This window comes from Peromyscus eremicus, chromosome 11 (genome assembly GCF_949786415.1).
Source record: "Peromyscus eremicus chromosome 11, PerEre_H2_v1, whole genome shotgun sequence".
Classification (NCBI taxonomy): Eukaryota; Metazoa; Chordata; class Mammalia; order Rodentia; family Cricetidae; genus Peromyscus; species Peromyscus eremicus.
The window spans coordinates 5953325-5975153 of record NC_081427.1 but is presented as its reverse complement, the minus strand read 5'-3'; the positions used below and the strand labels follow the sequence as shown (position 1 = coordinate 5975153).

The window sequence follows — 21829 nt, the reverse complement described above, 5'->3', positions numbered from 1 at the left end:
TTTGCAAGTAAGTGTCAGAGAGTTGGACATTTAACTTTGTTCAGTGATTATATAGTCTCTGTGTCCCTCATCAATACACTGTAGAGATTCCAGTGTTCACACAAAACTGTTTTACAAGCCGTGGAGTCAGATCTATGAATGACTTACACAGAGTGTCAGTACAGAGGAACAGGATTATTTATTTATTTACTTATTTATTTATTTATTTTTTGTAGGACAGCATATTCAGACAAAGCCCACATTATACTCAACTGCTTTCACATGTGTTTTGACTTTCTCTTTTTGCTTAGATACAAGGTCTCTTTAAATTTCCCAGTCCTGACTTTCACCTCTGGTCCACTTCTAAAGGAAACCACAAAGCAGCTAGGAGCTCGTTTTGACAGATGACAGCTGGTTTCAAAATCATCTTTAAAAGGTGCTTCTGTTTCCCACATTAGTGTATTTTGTGGTGGTATTGTGTTCCCCAAAATATTGTGCACCCTAATAAACTTATCTGGGGTCAGAGAACAGGACAGCCACAATATTAAACATAGAGGATAGGCAGTGGTAGCACACGCCTTCAATTCTAGCATTCCAGAGGTAGAAATTCCTCTGGATGTCAAGGAATTCAAGGCCACATTGAAAACGGCCAGGCATGGTGACTCACGCCTTTAATCCCAGGGAGTGGTAGAAAGCAGAAAGGTATATAAGGCGTGAGGACCAGGAACTAGAAGCATTTGGCTGGCTAAGCTTTCAGGCTTTCCAGCAGCAGCAGTTCAGCTGAGATTCATTCTGGATGAGAACTCAGAGGCTTCCAGTCTGAGGAAACAGGATCAGCTGAGGAATTGGCAAGGTAAGGAAGCTGTGGCCTGTTCTGTCTCTCTGATCGTCAAGCGTTGACCCCAGTACCTGGCTCAGGTTTGATTTTATTAATAAGACTCTTTAAGACTCCTGCTACAGTATTGCTTCCTTAGTTTAAAGCAAAACAGAGTCAACGAGATTTTTAAACGCTGTAGTAAGATTCAAATTACAAAATATGGGCCAGAAATTTTACATGGCTAATATTTCTGTCAAAGGCTGGACTCACACTCATACTTCTCATGTTGTGGATCTGGAGGTGAACACCAGGCTCATGCCCCAGGGATGTCCTGCTGACTGGGCTTCTTCCTCCAATACTCTGCTGCAGGCAGCCAGAATCGAATCGACAATAGGAGAAAACTCCATGCCTGGGTTCCAAGAATTCTTGCGCATAGACTTCTGGGAAATGTAGTCTGCGGCACTGTGACGTCAGGGTGAGCCATCCAGGAAATTCCCTCCTGGACTTCAGTCCTCACGTGAGCAGTTTACCCAAAGTTGGACAAGAGTCCTGCCTGCTGTACGTTCCTGTTTCGTCTCTGACATGGAGGTTGGTCCAGGGTGCAGCGCAGCCTGAGGCACTTTGCGGGGTTCGGGGGTCCGACTTGGAGGGAGCTGAACTGGGCTGGGTGGGAGGGCAGAAGAAGCTGCCTTGGAGGTGCTGTGCTGAACTGGCTGGGTCACCTGAGGTTGCAGGTCAGGGCTGGGGAGAGGGCGACAGGGATTGTATTCTGAGTGATTTCATTAGGTCGCCGCTTGCCACCCGAGTCTGCCTCGCGCTTCTGGGACAGGAGAGCTGCCTAGTAGCGCGGAGTAGATGATAGTGCAAAGTCCAGGATTGCAAACTAATGATGCTCAGCTGACTGCCTGCTCCTGAGGTGGAGCTGGGAGCTCAGTGAGCAGCTTTGGTGGGGAAGCATGCTTCTCTAGCTGAACCGTTCTCACATGGACGCTGTCAGATTTCTCAGAATCTGTAGAGCAAACGGGGTCTGGTCCTTCCTGAACTCTGTAGCCGGCCTAGTGTAACGGTCTTGAGGTTATGATTGTGATCTCTGCCAGTTAGAGAATTAAGAGAGAAAAATTTGGAGGTGAAACAAAAGTCACATGTGGGAAATTCAGGAACCAGTCAACAGATCTGTCAGAATTCACTGCAATAGAGAAGCTTTGACTCAGGGTGAGAGAACACACATACACCACCCCCCTCCCCCCCCCCCCCCCACAGAGACCCTCTGCAGGAAGAATGGGAACTGGAGAAGCTGACTCAGGGCTTCACATTAAGGGCTGGGTTTTCTTTACCTTTGAATGGTCTTCCTCACTCTTCTGTAGGGTGGACCACAGTGGTTGTGTCAACATGTCCTGACCTGGCCTTGAGCTTGTGGAGCTAGTCCATAAGCAGGGTGTCTAGGAACAGGTGAAAAACTCACATGGCCTTGGGTTCCAGTGCCAGGCTTTTGTGTCAGGTCAGCAGGGTGAGGAAGAACTCACAGACCTGTGTGTATTCATGTGATTTAAAGTAAACAGACCTGTGATAGGAAAGAAACTCCAGTCTACTCTATTGTACATCCCTGTCATCTCTGCATTTGTGAAGGGGAGACAGGTCATTCTGATCCTCCCATGTTTCACCAAAAATTCAAGGGCACCTGGGATACCCTAGTCTCTGTCAGAAAACATTTATAAATAATTCAAGGTCATGAGAAACACTTTCTATCTTCATTTCATGTTTCTTACAATGAGCGCTTTGACAAATCCATGCAATCAGCACATTGCTGACTTAAGAAGTATTTGTGATTAACTTCTGTTGACACATTTCACATGTAATTTAATGGTTTCTCACTAACATGCTTTTTTTTGTTGAAGACATTATCTTTTGGAGATTAGATAATTGTTTGCATTTACTATGTGAGGAAGAAATCTCATTGCCTTGCTTAAACATTCTTGTGTGTAGCGATTGTTCATTCTTTTTGGAATTTACTCTATTTCTCACTATTATGACCTGATGCTTATTTCTTCTGGTTTCACTGATTATTTCCAGTTTGCTCCTTTCATATCTAATCTGAGACTCCATTATTTCTTTATTTCCATTCTGCAGTTCTTTTTTTTTTTTAAATTTATTTATTTGTTATGTATACAGTGTTCTGTTTGCATGTATCCCTGCAGGCCAGAAGAGGGAGCCAGATCTCATTACAGATGGTTGTGAGCCACCATATGGGTGCAGGGAATTGAACTCAGGACCTCTGGAAGAACAGCTTGTGTTCTTAGCCTCTGAGCCATCTCTCCAGCCCGATTCTGCAGTTCTTGACTGATATGGCTACCGGGGTTACATTCCTGGGTCTTTTTCTGCAGCTGCAGCTGGGATGCCTTCCCTTGTCCTTACACCAGAAGTTCCACTGTGTGCAGATGCTTCCTACAGTTAACCAGAACAAAACCACTTCCTCCCTGTCCTTCACATGGGCACTGCCATATCCAACCAGTAAAGCAAAGTGCTCATGCTGGTTCCTGCTCTTCACAGGTCCAATCCAGTTCCCCTTGTTGAGCAGTCCTGTCTCTTTCCTCCCAGGCTTCTTTCATTGTATTCTAATGTCAGTGTGAGGGAGGGAGTTCCTTGTGTTTACAATTCATGCATGAACCTTGCTGTGTTAGACATGTCATATCTGGAAAACTCTGGAGAGGAGGTGTTCTGGGTGAGGACATTCAGTTCCTGTTAATCCATATAGATGACTATGTCAGAGGCCATGGAGAGACATTGCAAGGTTTGAACAGGGGTCAAACACATGCAAGGAATAAGCCTGAGCAGCACAGATTTTCATTACATTGTCAATTCAGGTTATAAAAGTGGCTGCCATAGTGTCCTCTATAGTCATTATCAAATGCATCAGCATGTTTAGTTTGAAAGGTGTATGTTGTTTCATGACCATCCTTTTGAAGATCTGCATTCCATTGTGTTCTTCTTTGCACTATCTATATGAAATTAAGTCAAATGTATGAGTGTGCATGTCCCAAATCTTTATGGGTTACACTCCACCATTGGTACTTTAAGAAGACTCAGAAGCAATAGATGGACTGTTAAAATGCACTAATACAGCTCGACATCTAATGTAAAAGGCAAAGCTTGTGATAGTATTTTGAAATTTCAATTGTAAATATGTAATTCATGTTTTCAAAAAAGATACTACATTTAGTCTCCACAGTTTTCATGGTTTATTCCACTTCTTGAGTCAATATATGGTGGATTAAGGCAAAAATCAATGAGTCTTTCATGCCACACGTATGCAAGTATAGAGCCTGGATGGAGACCTAGGAGGTGCTACTTGATGATGTGTGTAATGTGTATTTTAAGCACTATGTCTTTTGATCAGGACATAGGTTGCTTTGAATGGAAGGTCACTACTGTTAGGAACCTGATCAGGAATCCAGTCCTCCCTTTGCATCAGGCTTGGATTTCCCACCAATCTTCAGTTTTGTCTGATTTTCTGAAAAGATATCTCTGAGGGATACTGACAGGAGATGCAGGAGTTCCTAATGTATCTACTCTGTCCATTCTGTTGTTCTAGGCTTGACTCTAGGACCAATCTCTATTCTCTTTATATTATATATATTTATATTAATATATCATTGCTGTTAGTATCTTAATATTGTTAATGGTTTTAATTAAACTAAAGTGCAGTATCATTCATTGATCTTTATTTCAGGAAATGCTGTCCTTCTGGGATGTGGCCATTGAGTTCTCTGCAGAAGAGAGGGAATGCCTGGAGCCTGCTCAGTGGAATTTGTACAAGGATGTGATGTTGGAGAATTACAGCCACCTTGTGTTCCTTGGTGAGGCTCTCATCCATAGTGAATTCTTATTTCACCATCAACATGTAGCTTCCTCACTTTGTATGGTATCTCATGGGAGAATTTCAACAGCCATTTTCATATCCTTTGTTTTCAGAAAAATTAGGGAGATTGCTCTATTAAAAATCATTTCAGGACTGGAGAGATGGCTCAGTTGTTCAGAACGTTGACTGCTCTTGTAGAGGATTGGGGTTCAATTCCTTGCACCCATATGACAGCTCACAACTGTCTGTAATCCCAAGGTCTGACACTCTCATGTTGATTGTGTTCTGACAAATAAAGCTTGCTTGGAGTCAGAGGGTGATGCTAGCCACTAGCTGACCACAGAGCTTCAGAGGCTTGTAGAAAGATGGACCGGAAGTGGTAAGTCAGGGCTGAGACAGGATCTGAGCCCTTTAGGATCAAGGAACCAAAGATGTAGGAAGTCACTGTGTCTACTCCCCTGCGTCTCTGATCTTTCAGGTTTTTCACCCCAATGCCTGACTCTAATTTTTTTATTTGTAGAGATTAATTTGATTAACATTTCATCCTCACACAGACGTCCCTGCAAGTAAAGCACCAATGCACATGTAAAATTAAAATAACATGTTCAAAAAGAACCATTTCACTGTTTGTCTCTTTTTGTGTTTTACATTTCTGTGTTAGGTGTATATTTCCTTCACTCCAGTAGGACTCTTAGAAATTCAGTGGCATGAGACCTCAATTACACTTGTTAATTAAAGTGTTTCAAAATTCGGGGGTTTTTTTGGTTTGGTTGGTTATTTGTTTGGTTGGTTTAGTTTGTTTCTTGTTGTTTTTTGTGTTTTTGCCTCCCGTTTGTGACTCTGGACAGTCCAGGCTGACAGAGATGAATGCTTCCATGTAGGTCAACTTGATAAACTTAGAACAGCCACTTTAAAGGCATGAACCTCCGTGGCTGGCTGTGTTTTAAAACAGTTTCTCACTGAACCTGCAGCAGCCATTTAGCTGGACTTGTCAGCTGACAAGCCCCTAGGACCTGCCTGTCCTGCCCACCTAGTATGGGGTTTCAGGTGCATGCCACTGGCCAACTTTTTATTTTTTATTAAAAGATTTTCTATTTATTTACTTATCAACCACAGATTCCCCTGTCCTCCCTCCTCCCACTGCCCAGACTCCCCTCCCCCCCCATCTACCCTCCATTCCCACCTTCTCCAAGGCAAGGTCTGCCCTGTGGAGTCAGCAGAGTGTGGTAGATTCTGATGAGGCAGGTCCAATCCCCTCCTCCCTGTACCAAGGCTGAGCTAAGTGTCTCAGCATAGGCCCCAGGTTCCAAAAAGCCAGGTTGAGGAACTAAGGACAGGTCCCAGTCTCTCTGCCTGGGGGCCCCCTAAACAGTTCAAGCTAAACAACTGTCTCGCTCATCCAGAGGGCCTAGACCAGTACCATGGGGGCTCCTCAGCTATTGGTTCACAGTTCATGTGTTTCCACGAGTTTGGCTAGTTGTCTCTGTACTTTTTCCAATGATGATATTGATATCTCTTGCTATTTAATCCCTCCTCTCTCATCAATTGGACTCCTGGAGCTCCGCCTGGGGCTTGGTGGTGGATCTCTGCATCTGCTTCCATCAGTCACTGGATGAGGGTTCTATCATGACAGTTAGGGTGTTCAGCCATCCGATCACCAGAGTAGAACAGCTCAGGCACCCTCTCGACCATTGCCAGTAGTCTATTGTGGAAATATCTTTGTAGATTCCTGGGGACCTCTCTAGCATTCTGCTTCTTCCTATTCCCATGGCGTCTTCATTTATCATGTTATCTCTTTCCTTGTTCTCCCACTCTGTTCCTAATCCAGCTAGGACCTCCCGCTCCCCTAAGCTCTCTTTCCCCAAACCCTTGCCCTCTATTACCCCCCCTCACCCCCAGCTTGCTCATGTAGATCTCATCCATTTCTCTGTCACTGTGCGATCCTTGTGTCTTTTCTAGGGTCCTCTTTACAAGCTAGCTTCCCTGGAACTGTGAGTTGCAGTCTGGTTATCCTTTGCTTTACATCTAGTATCCACTTATGAGTACATACCATGTTTGTCTTTCTGAGTCTGGGTTACCTCACTTAGGATGATTTTTCCTAGTTCCATCCATTTACCTGCAAACCTCATGATGTCATTGTTTTTCTCTGCTGAGTAGTACTCCAGTGTGTATATGTACCACATTTTCTTTATCCATTCTTCAGTTGAGGGGCATCTAGGTTGTTTCCAGTTTCTGGCTATTACAAATAATGCTTCTATGAGCATAGTTGAACATGTGTCATTGTGCTGTGATTGAGCATTCCTTGGGTATATGCCCAAGAGTGGTATAGCTGGGTCTTGAGGGAGATTGATTCCCAGTTTTCTGAGAAAGCCCCTTACTGATTTCAAAAGTGGCTGTACAAGTTTGCATTTCAACCAACAGTGTAGGAGTGTTCCCCTTGCTCCACATCCTCTCCAATATAAGCTGTCCTTAGTGTTTTTGATCTTAGCCATTCTGACAGGTGTAAGATGGTATATCAGAGTCGTTTTGATTTGCATTTCCCTGATGACTAAAGATGCTGAGCAATTCCTAAATGTCTTTCAACCATTTGAGCTTCTTTTGAGAATTCTCTGTTTAGCTCTATAGCCCATTTTTTAATAGGACTGTTAGGTATTTTGAAGTCCAGTTTTTTGAGTTCTTCATATATTCTGGATATCAGCCCTTTGTCAGATGTGGGGTTGGTGAAGATCTTTTCCCATTCTGTAGGCTGTCGTTTTGTCTTATTGACCGTGTCCTTTGCCCTACAAAAGCTTTTCAGTTTCAAGAGTTTATTAATTGTTTCTCTCAGTGTCTGTGCTCCTGGTGGTATATTTAGGAAGTGATCTCCAGTGCCAATGGGTTGAAGACTACTTCCTACATTCTCTTCTATCAGGTTCAGAGTAACTGGATTTATGTTGAGGTCTTTGATCCACTTGGACTTAAGTTTTGTGCACAGTGACAGATATGGATCTATTTGCAATCTTCTACATGTTGACATCCAGTTATACCAGCACCATTTGTTGAAGATGCTTTCTTTTTTCCATTGTACAATTTTGGCTTCTTTGTCAAAAATTAGGTGTTCATACATGTGCAGATTAATGTCAGGGTCTTCAGTTCAATTCCATTGGTCCACGTGTCAGTTTTTATGTCAGTACCAAGCTGTTTTTATTACTGTAGCTCTATAGTAGAGCTTGAAGTCAGGGAATGTGATGCCTTCAGAGGTTGTTTAATTGTACAGGATTCTTTTGGCTATCCTGGGTTTTTTGTTTTTCCAAGTGAAGTTGAGTATTGTTCTTTCCAGGTCTGTGAAGAATTGTGTTGGGATTTTGATGGGGATTGCACTGAATCTGTAGATTGCTTTTGGTAAGATTGCCATTTTTACTATGTTAATCCTACCTATCCATGAGCATGGGAGATCTTTCCATTTTTTGATATCTTCTTCAATGTCTTTCTTCAAGGACTTAAAGTTGTTGTCATACAGGTTCTTCACTTGCTTATTTAGAATTACCTCAAGGTATTTTATATTATTTGTGGCTGTTGTAAAGTGTGATGTTTCTCTGATTTCTTTCTCAGCCCGTTTGTCATTTGTATATAGGGGGGCTACTAATTTTTTTGAGTTAATCTTGTTTCCTGCCACACTACTGAAGGTGTTTATCAGCTGTAAGAGTTCCTTGGTCAAATTTGGGGGGTCAGTTATGTATACTATATGTCATCTGCAAATAGTGAAAGTTTGATTTCTTCCTTTCCAATTTGTATCCCTGTGATCTCCTTTTGTTCTCTTATTGCTCTAGCTAGAACTTCAAGTACTGTATTGAATAAATATGAGGAGAGTGGACAGCCTTGTCTTGTTCCTGATTTTAGTAGAATCGCTTTGAGTTTCTCTCCATTTTCTTTGATGTTGGCTGTTGGCTTGCTGTAAATTGCCTTTATTATGTTTAGGTATGTTCCCTGTATTCCTGATCTCTCCAAGACCTTTATCATGAAGGGGTGTGGATTTTTGTCAAAGGTCTTTTCAGCATCTAATGAAATGATCACGTGGTTTTTTTCTTTGAGTTTGTTTATATGGTGTATTACATTGACAGACTTTCATATGTTGAACCAACCTTGCATCTCTGGGATGAAGCCTACTTGATCATGGTGGATAATTGTTTTGATGTGTTCTTGGAGTCTGTTTGCCAATATTTTATTGAGTATTTTTACATCAGTGTTCATGAGGGAGATTGGTCTGTAATTTTCTTTCTTTGTTGCGTCTTTGTTTGGCTTGGGAGTCAGAGCAACTGTAGACTCATAGAAGGAGTTTGGTAATATTCCTTCTGTTTCTATGGTGTGGAACAATTTAAAGAGTATTGGTATTAACTCTTCTTTGAAGATCTGGTAGAATTCTGCATTGAAACCATCTGGTCCTGGGTTTTTGGGAGGGGGGCAGAATTGGGAAACTTTTAATGACTGTTTCTATTTCCTTAGGGGTTATTGGTCTATTTAAATAGTTTATCTGGTCTTGATTTAACTTAGGTATGAGGTATCTATCCAGAAAACTGTCCATTTCTTTTAGATTTTGCATTTTTGTGGAGTACAGGTTTTTGAAGTATGACCTGGTCATTCTCTGGATTTCCTCATTGTCAGTGTTATGTCTCCCTTTTCATTTCTGATTTTGCTAATATGGATGCTCTCTCTCTCTGCCTTTTGGTTAGTCTGATTAAGGGCTTGTCTATCTTGTTGATTTTCTCCAAGAACCAACTCTTTGTTTCATTGATTCTTTGTATTATTCTCTTTGTTTCTATTTTATTGATTTCAGCTCTCAATTTGATTATTTCCTGGTGTCTATTCCTCCTGGGTGACTTTGCTTCTTCTTGTTCTAGAGCTTTCAGGTGTGCTGTTGTCATTAGTATGAGATTTCTCAACTTCTTTATGTGGGCATTTAGTGCTATGAATTTTCCTCTTAGCACTGCTTTCATAGTGTCCCATAAGTTTGGGTATGTAGTATATTCATTTTCATTGATCTCTAGGAAGTCTTTAATTTCTGTATTTTTTCCTTGACCCATTGGTGATTCAGTTGAGCATTATTCAGTTTCCATGAGATTGTAGGCTTTCTGTAATTCTTGTTGTTGTTGAAATCTAACTTTAAGCCATAGTGGTCTGATAGAATACAGGAGGTTATTCCAATTTTTTTGTATCTATTGAAATTTGCTTTGTGACCAAGTATGTGTTCAATTTTAGAGAAGGTTCCATGGGTTGCTGAGAAGAAGGTATATTCTTTTTTTTTGTTTTTGTTTTTGTTTTTTTTTTTTTTGGTTTTTCGAGACAGGGTTTCTCTGTGTAGCTTTGCGCCTTTCCTGGGACTCACTTGGTAGCCCAGGGTGGCCTCGAACTCACAGAGATCCGCCTGCCTCTGCCTCCCGAGTGCTGGGATTAAAGGCATGCGCCACCACCGCCCGGCCAGGTATATTCTTTTTTGTTAGGGTAGAATTTTCTGTAGATATCATTAAGTCCATTTGAGTCATAACATCAGTTAAGTCCCTTATTTCTCTGTTAAGTTTCAATTTGGCAGATCTGTCCAGTGGTGAGAGTGGGGTGTTGAAGTCTCCCACTATTAATGTGTAGGGTTTAATGTGTGGTTTAAGCTTTAGTAATGTTTCTTTTACATATGTGGGTGCCCTTGTGTTTGGGGCATAAATGTTCAGAATTGAAACTTCAATCTTGGTGGATCTTTCCTGTGATGAGTATATAATGTCCTTCTTGTTCTCTTTTGATTGATTTTAGCTTGAAGTCTATTTTGTTGGATATTAGGATAGCTATACCAGCTTGCTTCTTAAGACCATTTGATTGGAAAGACCTTTCCCAGCCTTTTATTGTGAAGTAGTGTCTATCTTTGAATTTGAGCTGTGTTTCTTGTATGCAGCAGAAAGATGGGTCCTGCTTTTGTATCCATTCTGTTAGCCTGTGTCTTTTTATAGGTGAATTAAGTCCATTGACATTAAGGGATATTGATGACTCGTGATTGTGAGTTCCTGTTATCTTTTGGTGGTCGTGTGTGTGTATTTCTCTTCTTTGGGATTTACTGCTGTGTGGTTATCTATTGCCTGTGTTTTCGAGGGTGTATCTGACTTACTTTGGTTCAAATTTTCCTTCTAGTGCTTTCTGTAGGGCTAGATTTGTGGATAAGATTGTTTAAATCTGGTTGTGTCTTGGAATGTCTTGTTCACACCGTCTATGGTGATTGAAAATTTTGCTAGGTATATTAGTCTAGGCTGGCATCCATGCTCTCTTAGTGTCTGCATTACATCTGTCCAGGACCTTCTGGCTTTCAAAGTCTTCATTGAGAAGTCGGGTGTTATTCTGATGGGTTTGCCTTTATAAGTCACTTGGCCTTTTTCCTTTGCTGCTCTTAATATTCTTTCTTTATTCTGTACATTTAGTTGTTAAATTATTAGGTTGCGAGGGGACTTTTTGGGGGGATCTAGTCTGTTTGGTGTTCTATAGGCTTCTTGCATCTTCATAGGCATTTTTTTCTTTAAGTTGGGAAAGTTTTCTTCTATGATCTTGTTGAATATATTTTCTGTGCCCTTGAGTTGGTATTCTTCTCCTTCTTCTATCCCTATTATTTGTAGGTTTGGCCTTTTCATGGTGTCCCAGATTTCCTGGATGTTTTGTGTTATGACTTTTTTGGCTTTGGTATTTTCTTTGACTGACAAATCCATTTCTCTATTGTATCCTCTACACCAGAGATCCTCTCTTCCATCTCTTGTATTCTGTTGGTTATGCTTGCATCTGTGTTTCCTGTTCATTGCCTCAGAATTTCTATTTCCAGCATTTTCTCTTTGTGTCTTCTTCATTGAATCTATTTCCCTTTTTAGGTCTTGAACTGTATTCCTCACATGTTTAATTGCCTTTTCATGGATTTCTTGGCTTTCTTTAAGGGATTTATTGATTTCTTTCTTTTTTTTTTTTTTTTTTTGGTTTTTCGAGACAGGGTTTCTCTTTGTAGTTTTGCGCCTTTCCTGGAACTTGGTTTGGAGACCAGGCTGGCCTTGAACTCACAGAGATCTGCCTGCCTCTGCCTCCTGAGTGCTGGGATTAAAGGAGTGCGCCACCACTGCCCAGCTCAATTTTTTATTTATCTTTTCCTCTGTTTCTTTATTGATTTTCTTCCAATTTTTTGTTTGTCTTTTCCTCAATTTCATTTTTCAATTTTTCTTGAAAGGCCTCTAGCATCTTCATGATGCTATTCTTAAGGTCACTTTCTTCTGCTTCTTCTACCTTGTGAGGTTCTGCTATTGCTGTTGGAGGGGGGCTAGATTCTAGTGATGCCATATTGCTCTTTATGTTGTATGTATTTTTGCCTTGACATCTGCCCATCTCCTTTTCTCTTGGTCCAATGAGAGCTGGTGGTTTGATTTCCATGCCTCAGGAAGCTGCTGAGGTCTTAGGCAATGGGTATGGGGGCATGGCATGTAGATTGCAGGGTCCAGTGGGGAGTTTTGGTGAGGTGGTTCTTCTGGTAGGAGTTTTGCCTGCTGTCTGGCAACAGGGACAGATTTGGGTGGTGGTAACCCGGGGACTGACAATTCAGTTTTAATGAGTTTTTCTTTCCATTAAATGAAACTCAGAATCTGGTTATTGTAAATTCCTTTATGTAGTGTAGTGATTCTGTCAGAAAACATTTAAGGAACTGATTGTCTGCAATCATTTATTATATCATCTCTTTCCTTATAAGCCATGTACTGGAAGGCACATGTCAATTCCAAGTAAAAGAACACACAAACTATCTTGTTCCCTTTTTCTACAAACAGGTCTTGCTGTGTCTAAGCCACACCTCGTGACACTTTTGGAGCAAAGACAAGAATCTTCAGATGTGAAGAGACAAGCAGCAGCCAACATGTATTCAGGTATGTAGGAATGAAGGATTTGGGGTCAGGGTTGAGATCCAAATATCCTACAGAAAGGCAGGCTTTCCCATTACCCTGGAACAAGACACTGTGGGAATCATTCTTTAGGTCTCTCCTTTATGTCTTTGTTGTTGAAACTCATCTCTCAAGAGTTTCTGATGCTTTAAGTCTTTTAAGCTTTGTATTTCTCCAAGAGTAACTCACTAGCTGTGCTCTTATTGACAGTGACTTCCAAGATTTTTCTTTTTGTTGATTCTCCATTGTAGTGTAAGACTCAGGGAAAGAGAACTCAGTGCTGGTCAGACTGGGAGTCATTTAGTTTTAGAATTTGAGAGCAGACTCTAGCCGAAAGATCTCAATACCAAAGTGAACATCATGTCTTGAGTTATGACTTTCTTGGGTTAAGTGCTTTCTTTGACTGATGGATCTATTTCCTCTAGCATATCCTCCATGCCCCAAATTCTGTCTTCCATATCATGTATTTGTTTCCTTTTGCTCGCTTCTTTACTTCCTGCTCATTTACTCAGATTTTTGTTTCTAGCATTCCTTCGCTCTGTGTCTTCTTCATTGCTTCAGTTTCAATTTTTAGATCTTGAACTGTTACCTTCACCTGTTTGATTGCTTTTTCTTGGTTTTCTTGGCTTTCTTTAAGGGATTTATTGATTTCTTTTAATTTTGTCTTTTCCTCAGTTTCTTTAAGGGAATTTTCATTTCTCTTTAAAGGCCTCTATCACCTCCACAAAGTTATTTTTTAGGTTCTTTCCTTCTGCTTCTGTGTTGTGATTTTCATGTCTTGCTGTTGTACAACCACTAGGTTCTGGTGGTGCCATATGGCTCTTTATGTTGTATGTATTCCTGCACTGGTGTCTACCAATCTCTTCCATAATCAGTCCAAGAGGTGTTTTTGTTTGAAGGAACTGCTCTTGATCCAGTCTGTGCGGGCTCTGTCTGTGTCTTAGGGGGCCATTCTTGATCCAACCTGCACTCTTGGGTCCAATCAGAACTCTTGGTGCAATCAAGCTGGTGGATTCTGTGTATCAGGGAGCTGCTGAGGTCACAGGCATATGCATGGTTTTGGGCAGAGGGAGTTGATCTCATAGATTGCAAGGTCCCTGGGGAGATATAGGTAGGGAGATCTGCCCACTGGAGTCTTCCCTAGTGGCCTGCAATGGTGGGGGTAGGGGTAGGTCAAGGGTTGTGCTTTGGGTCTTAGGTCCTAGAGTCAGGATTTTCTGGCTAGGAGAAGAGTCACTCACCTCTTGGTCCAATCAGAGCTGGTGGAACCTGTGCCTTAGGGAGCCACTTAGGTCAAAGGAAGATGGGTGATTTTGGGTAGGGAGTGGAATTGTAAATTGCAGTGTTTAATGGGCAGGTGTTTGACAAGAGGCCTGCCCACAGCAGACTTCCCTACTGGCCTGCAACTTGGGCAGTAATGAATGAGGGTGGGTAGGCATGAGTTGTGCTCCAGGGCCTAGGTCCTAGAGAAAGGACTCTCTGGCTGGGAGAAGAGTCAGTCATTTACCTCTTGGTACAATCAAGAACTGGCAGGTTGTGTGTCTCAGGTTGCCCCTGGGTGGGTTTGGGGAAGGGAGTGGGTCTTACAGATTGCAGGGTCCCTAGGGGGTATTGGTGGGGAGATCTGCATGCCAGAGTCTTCCCTACTGGGCTGTAACTGGGGCAACAATGGGTGGGAATAGTAGAGCATGGATTCTGCCTTGGAGCTAGGACTTAGGCAGGGAGAAGGGTCACTCACCTCTTGGTCCAATCAGAGCTGGAGGATTCTGTTTTATATATTTTTCTCATCAAAATAAAGCATAAAATACTGTCCTAAATTTTTGAGCGATAAATTTAATCTTTTTGTGGACCATCTACTTCTTGTGCAGTATATCTTTTGTACCTGCCAAAATAATACTCTATGTGGAGGATTAAAATGTTCTATTTAGATGATGGCTCAAATTCATATAGTCACAATTAACTTTCTCTTTTCTCAGCTTGGTTACCTTATAATTTCAGGGTTGTCTGGCCATATAACATATCCTGTTTAATGGGTTTACTTCTGTTGTAAAATGCCCTTACAACTTTCTTAGCTATTAAACTTTGAATACTATGCCATTATGTCTAGGTTCTTTTTGGTCATGCCCTTATTCTAGTAGAAGTATAGATTATTTCTGCCTACAATATTTTCTCATTTATGCTTAGTCCCTGTAGGTTTTGAAATGTACTATAGTTTCTCACTGATGCTTCAATATATATGAGTAAATATTTCCTTTGAAAAAGATAAGCATTATAAGAATGAAGTTATTTCCAAGCCTTTGTTCATTTCTCAACTTTTGCTCAACAGGAACAACATTCAGTGATTATAACGATTACAACAAGGGTATTGACTACAACTCATTAAGTATTCAACGCCAGAGAATTCATACAAGGGAGAAACCCTACCAGTGTAAAGAATGTGGTAAAGGCCTTAGTTCTTATAAAACACTGTCCATACACCAGAGACTTCATACTGGAGAAAAGTCTTACACATGTAAAGAATGTCATAAGGCCTTCAATACTCGCTCATCACTTTTTATACACCAGAAAAATCATACTGATGAAAAAACCCACAAGTGTGAAGAATGTGGCAAATTATTTTACTATCCTTCAATGCTGAAGCAACATCAAAGAATTCATTCTGGAGAGAAACCCCACAAGTGTGAAAAATGTGGCAAAGCTTTTTATGATCCTTCATTCCTGAAGCAACATCAAAGAATTCATTCTGGAGAGAAACCATATAAGTGTCAAAAATGTGGCAAAACTTTTTATAATTTTTCATTCCTGAAGCAGCATCAAAGAATTCATTCTGGAGAGAAACCCTACAAGTGTAAAGAATGTGACAAATCTTTTAACACTCCTTCAGTGCTGAAGCAACACCAAAAAATTCATTCTGGAAAGAAACCCTACAAGTGTGAAGAATGTGGCAAATCCTTTTATAAACCTTCAGTGCTGAAGCAACATCAAAGAATTCATTCTGGAGAGAAACCATGCAAGTGTGAAGAGTGTGGCAAATCCTTTTACACTCCTTCAGTGCTGAAGCAACATCAAAGAATTCATTCTGCAGAGAAACCATGCAAGTGTGAAGAGTGTGGCTGTTTTTTTTCTTCATTTTCATACCTTACTCAACATCAAACAGTTCACTGCAAAGACAATCCCTACAAGTGTGAGGAGTGTGGCAAAAGGTTTTCCCATTCTGCAATCCTTCAGAAACATAGTAAAATTCATAGAGACAGACCATACAAGTGTGAAGAATGTCACAAAACCTTTCTTTATCACTCATCACTTAAGAACCACAAGGTGGTTCATACTAGACAGAAACTGTACAAGTGTGAAGAGTGTGGCAAATATTTTTCCTCAGCTTCATGCCTTAGACGACATCAAATAATTCACTTTGAAGACAACCCTTACAAGTGTGAAGAGTGTGGCAGATGTTTTTCCTCAGATTCATGCCTTAGAGGACATAAAATAATCCATTCTGAAGACAATCCTTATACCTGTGTACAATGTGGCAAACGATATTCCTGTTCTAGGGATCTTCAGGAACATCAAACACTTCATACTGGAGAGAAATTGTACAAGTGTGAAGAATGTGGTAAAGCCTTTCATTATCACTCAGGCTTTAGGAGACACAAGGCTATTCATACTGGAGAGAAAGCTTACAAGTGTGAAGAATGTCACAAATCCTTTCGTTATCTCTCATCCCTTAGGAATCACATGGGAGTTCATACTGGAGAGAAACCATACAAGTGTGAAGAATGTCACAAATCCTTTTGTTATCTCTCATACCTTAGGAAACACAAGAGAGTTCATAGTGAAGAGAAATCCTACAAGTGTGAAGAATGTCACAAAGCCTTTCATTATCTCTCATCCCTTATGAAACATAAGACAATTCATACTGGAGAGAAATCCTACAAGTGTGAAGAATGTCACAAAGCCTTTTTTTATCTCTCATCCCTTAGGAGACACAAGACAGTTCATACTGGAGAGAAACCATACAAGTGTGAAGAATGTCACAAAGCCTTTCATTATATCTCATCCCTTATGAGACACAAGACAGTTCATACTGAAGAGAATCCCTAAAACTGGGAATATGTGACAGAAGGTTCTCTTCATCTTCATCCTTTAGACAATATAAAAAAGAAAGGAAATCATTCTGAAGACAATCCCTAAAATTGTGGGGAATGTGACAAAAACTTTGTTAATCTTTATGTGCTTACTCAACAGATGCTATAGTTCATATGGGAGAAATATCCTACAAATGTCTTAAAATGTTTACTTTTCAAACCCTTAAAATACATCAAATGATTCATTCTGACTACAAACTCCATGAGTGTGTGAAGTGTGATAAAATATTTGCTAACTATTCAGATCTTACCCACCTCTAATGAATCCATAGTAGAGAATATTAGGTTAATTATTTTGGAACGTCAACAAGAACATCTACTTCCAAGAGCAAAAATGCTAAGAATGTCATCAGAGAAGAGTAGAGACTTCTCTTTGCTGCAACCCACAACGATTTGTTCTAGCAGTGTGTTTGAAACTTGCCTTGATTAATGAGTCTCTTTCTTCTGTAACTATAAACATTCTCTGAAACCTTTACCATGTCCTGAAATTGTCCACGGGGTAGCTAGAATCTGAGATCTGGGCTGTGGCATAGTTACTGTTGTTTTTCCCAGTGGAGTCATCCAAGCTCCTATAATATCTCCTCCAATGTGTAAGAATCTCTGTCTCTCTGAGCTAGCAGGTTTTCACCCAGCATCTGGCTCCTGAATCCTTATTGGTAAAGTAAAAGGACAATGACTTAGTGAAAACTACAGGAAGGCTCTTCCAGTCTAAGGCCTCAGCGTCAAGACAGCAGCTGCAGCTGAAGAGGTGAAGTCATCAGCTGTGGTATCGATAGTATGAGGTGCAGCTGCTATACCCCAGATAAAAAACAACAGTGCCCATACAGCAATAATGACAGACAAGTTATGAGAGGAACCAATGATTTTCTGGTTGGATTTAATGCTTATTCCACAAATTGTAACTGATGTGATATTAATTTGGTGATATACTTTTGCTTGGCTTGGTGATAAGCCCTGGGGAGAATTGAATGCTGTTATTCTAAGAAGTGGATAATAACTAAATGAGCCCAAGTTCTCATCTTATCCCACAGAGTCAGGAACCCAAGTTCTTATCTTTATCCCACAGCGTCAGCGACCCAAGTCCTCATCATATAACACAGTGTCAGGAACCCAATTCTCATCTTCATCCCACAGAGTCAGGAACCCAAGTTCTCATCTTGTCCCATAGAGTCAGGCACCTCTCAACACCCACCAGAAAATATTAGCTGTGTTGTAGATAGAGAATAATACACAGATGCACATTGGTCGAAGTATAGAGAATATTAGCCTGTGGAGGGCCCTGATCTAAAAGTGATACCTCTGTCACACATTGTGAAAAGAGGTTTCCTACACATATCTAAAGCCAAAAGTCAGGGAATCCTGAGGGAATAGAGGTAGAAAGAATGTCAGAGGAAGAAATAGATGTCTGCAGTGAAACAGTAGAAATGTTGACTCATTTTTAGAACAGTGAAACGTTGCTAGAAATGTCAGTACCATTTCATGCTTGAATGTAGTTGATATATTGTGCAACCCAATAGGCTTATCCAGGGGTCAAAGAACAGAACAGCCACCAGCTTAGACATAGAAGCCAGAAAATGTTGGTACACACGCCCTTAATCCTATCACTTGGGAGGCGGTTGCACTGGAAATAGCCAGACATGGTGACACACACCTTTAATCCCAGACAGTGATAGCTGGAAGCAGAAAGGTATGCAAGACATGAGGACCAGGAACTAGACACTTTTAAGCTTTTAGGCTTTTGAGCAGGAGTTCAGCTGAGATCCATTTGGGTGAAGACTCAGAACCCTGCCATCTGAGGAGACCAGATCAGCTGAGGAGTTGGCAAGGTGAAGTTGGCTGTGGCTTGTTCTGTGTCTCTGATCTTTCAGAATTTACCCCACTATCTGGCTCCATATTTTTTTATTAATAAGACCATTTTTCAACTAGTCTACACTTGAACATACTGTGATTATTGCTACCTGTACAACACTTACACAGGCTATACCCCAGCATACAATAGGCATGGTTACATAAGGGGCTCACAATGTCTCACCCTGTGGAGGAGCTGTTTGGCAATTGATGGCTCCTGAGGGAGACAGTCATTCTTAGAGTATTCCAGGTTCCAGTCAACTGTCCTACACCCCTACACATGGAGGGAGCACTAAGTGAAATGAAGAAATAACACAGAAAAACCCCACCAAATTGGGAGACTAAAGTGTTTTTAAGGGTAAGAAACAACAGGTGAAGGAATGTGGGGATTAAATAAAACATTTAACATACATATATTAAATTCTCCCCAAGTAAATATTTTAAGCCTTTTTGGTTTTAGACATATTTATACTGAAATGTTTTAACAATGATTACAGCACATGCATCTGGCCATCATAATATTTACAGAGGGTCAGCATCCTACTGGGGAGGCATCATGAGGGATCAAGTGAGTGGACTCCTGTAATATCATAGCCTTCTGACAGTCAGGTGGGGAGCTGGGTAGAGGTGTGAGGATTGTAGAGACAATGAAGAAGACAGAAAAGAGTTGAGAGGTCTGCTGGTCAATGCTGCACAGCCCCCAGTTTACTTCACAGCCAGCTGATATACAGTCTTAAAGAACAGAGGTAGAACAATGCACAGTACAGGCATTCAGTCATTGTCTATCCTGCCTTGCATCCAGGAACAGGCAGTTTCATTTTCTATCTCAGTGTACCACTGAAGGCAGCAGCAGCCTGCATCTAGCTAGATAGTATATTCCCTCATATGGGCTTATCAGGACTTTCTCACAGCCCTTTAAGGAGACTCTGTGGGCTAATCAGAACTTTCTCACAGCCTTGGAGCAAACAATCTTGAACTCTGTTGACTCAGAATAGACTTCAGATTCAAACTGGGAAACTGAGTCAGTTGTGGGCTCCCACAATTCCTCCGTTTTTATTTATTTTAAGACTCTCTTGAGTCTCTAATGACCATGCCTGTCTTAGGTGTTTTCTTATCACATTCCAATCTTACCCATCATGGCAGCATGAATTTCATCATTCACGACCTGTCTTAGGTTGAAAGGAGGCAAAGAAAACTTACCCATCCTTGGCTACCAGCTTCTGGTGTTGAGTCAGAGGAATGTGCAGAATTTTACTCTGGAGTTATGAGCCCAATCTCTGTAATGAGTTCAAAATCAGCTTGAGAATTATAGGCAAACAAATTATGTCTACTAAGATACATGCTCCAATAGCTATAACACTACTTAAGAGCAAAATAAATGATGATGATGATGCGATATCCATTTTAAATTGTTCTAGAATATCTTTAGCTATTTTAACTGCATCAAAATCCAATTTAGCCTTTCTCATTTCTATAATCTCTTGATGTAATTTAGCCAAATCTAAGGATTCATTAGAATCATGCCAAATTCCTTTAAGATGTGCCTTAACCTTTTCCCATCCAATTGCACTTTCATTGTACACAGAAGATGTAACACAAATCCATTCATAATTAGCATGACATTTCAAATGCACTCTAGCTTTCAGACTTCGGAGTTTATCTCCCAAAAATTGTACCATATCATATAAAGCATTCAATTTATGTTCCATTTTTACATTAATATATTTTTGTGTCTCTAATGTCATAGAGACATTCATAGACAATTGATTTACAAACCGTGCTGTCTGAATGGATTGAGACAAAGCCACTGAAGCCACTGTGGTAGTAGCAAGCATAGTGACAAGAGCTGCAATTCCTGCTATAACTAATCCAGCAACATGTTTCTGCCTGCTTAAAGCTTTCTTAATTTCTTCAATTACTTATAGCCCTTTATCATCAAACCATGGATCATTCATATATACTGGCAATATAACAAATAAAGGTTGTTTTAACACTATTACACGAATGTGATTATCCATTTGGGAAATATAATTGGTCAAAATACAATTAAGACATGATACATTAAACACAGAACCATTCATAGAAATATTTGTTTCACCAACTAAAAGAACATAGGGCATTTTAACACAAGCTAAAACAGTTTCTTTCAAAGGACAAACAGGTTTCAAATGACTGGAACGTCCTCTGACTATTCTCATAGCAGCAGCAAGTTTCCAAACATAAGTTTGTGGAGATCCAGTACTGGAATACCAAATTCCAGCTGACATTCCTTGGCCCCAAGATTCTGCTGTAGACACAGCATAAGAGTCACTATAGTCTTCCTGATTTCCAGACCAGTCAAGAATATACTGTTGTATCCCTGTGATGTTGCACCTTAAAGGAACAATACCAGTGCATCATCTCCAAAACAAAGTTCTGTTAGACTCTCGCAGTTCTTTTGTGCATGAAGGAAATCGTTGAGGTGGTGAAGTATTACTTGTCCAATTACCTTGAGAAAGCAATAACTGTATTACTGGTACACTTTTTATCATGTTCCAATACTTGTTTTGGAAACATTCCAAGACATCCCTCTAAAGTAATATCTTTTGTAAAACATATAGGGATCCCTTTACCATATGCAATATAAGAAAAATAATATAAGAAAAATTGTGAGTAATCTCTTAGAGTGACAGGTCGCTCTAAAAGCCTGGTATCATTAACCACAACCACAATTTCTTTTCCTTACCAAGTTGCAGGATGTAAAATTGGTGCATCAGGAACATAGGCCCAATAGGTCTCACTTTGGCGTCTCTGGATGGTCATCAGCAACATCAGGGTCAGCATCTCTCTACTCCATACACCGCACCAATCTTTTAGGCAACCAACGAGTTTTATTTTCTTCCTGTGAAAAAACACAAACATGCCTAGTCCCCATATCAATATAGGGTTGGGGCCCTTCCATAAGCCAGTACAGGGATCTTTCCATTTAACTAGATCAAATTTAGTGGTGATGTCTTCATGTCAAAATTGATCAGCTGCAGATTTTCTAGCAGCATCCACATTTTAAAAGTTTAAAACAAATAAGGCCTGATTTAAAGCATTGTGTGGTGACTGGGGATATAACTCCCCCTTCCTTAATTTTTTAAGATGTATCTTGAGGCTGCTTTAAGCTCTCTCAACAATACCTTTTCCTTGAGGATTATAAGGAGTGCCTGTTTTATGTTCAATTTGCCATTGAAAACAAAATTGATGAAAAGCTTTACTAACACATCCAGATCCATTATCA

The 21829-nt window shown here is 40.5% G+C and overlaps 1 protein-coding gene across 1 annotated transcript; it reads left to right on the top strand.

Moving 5' to 3' along the window:
• Positions 1–1214: 1214 nt before the first annotated feature.
• Positions 1215–17189, top strand: LOC131921963 (zinc finger protein 58-like). Its single transcript, XM_059276713.1, has 4 exons — positions 1215–1384; positions 4524–4650; positions 12461–12556; positions 14898–17189. The coding sequence occupies exons 1-4, from the start codon at positions 1379–1381 to the stop codon at positions 16670–16672; spliced, it is 2004 nt and encodes a 667-aa protein (XP_059132696.1). The 5' UTR covers positions 1215–1378; the 3' UTR covers positions 16673–17189.
• The last annotated feature ends 4640 nt before the right edge of the window (positions 17190–21829 follow it).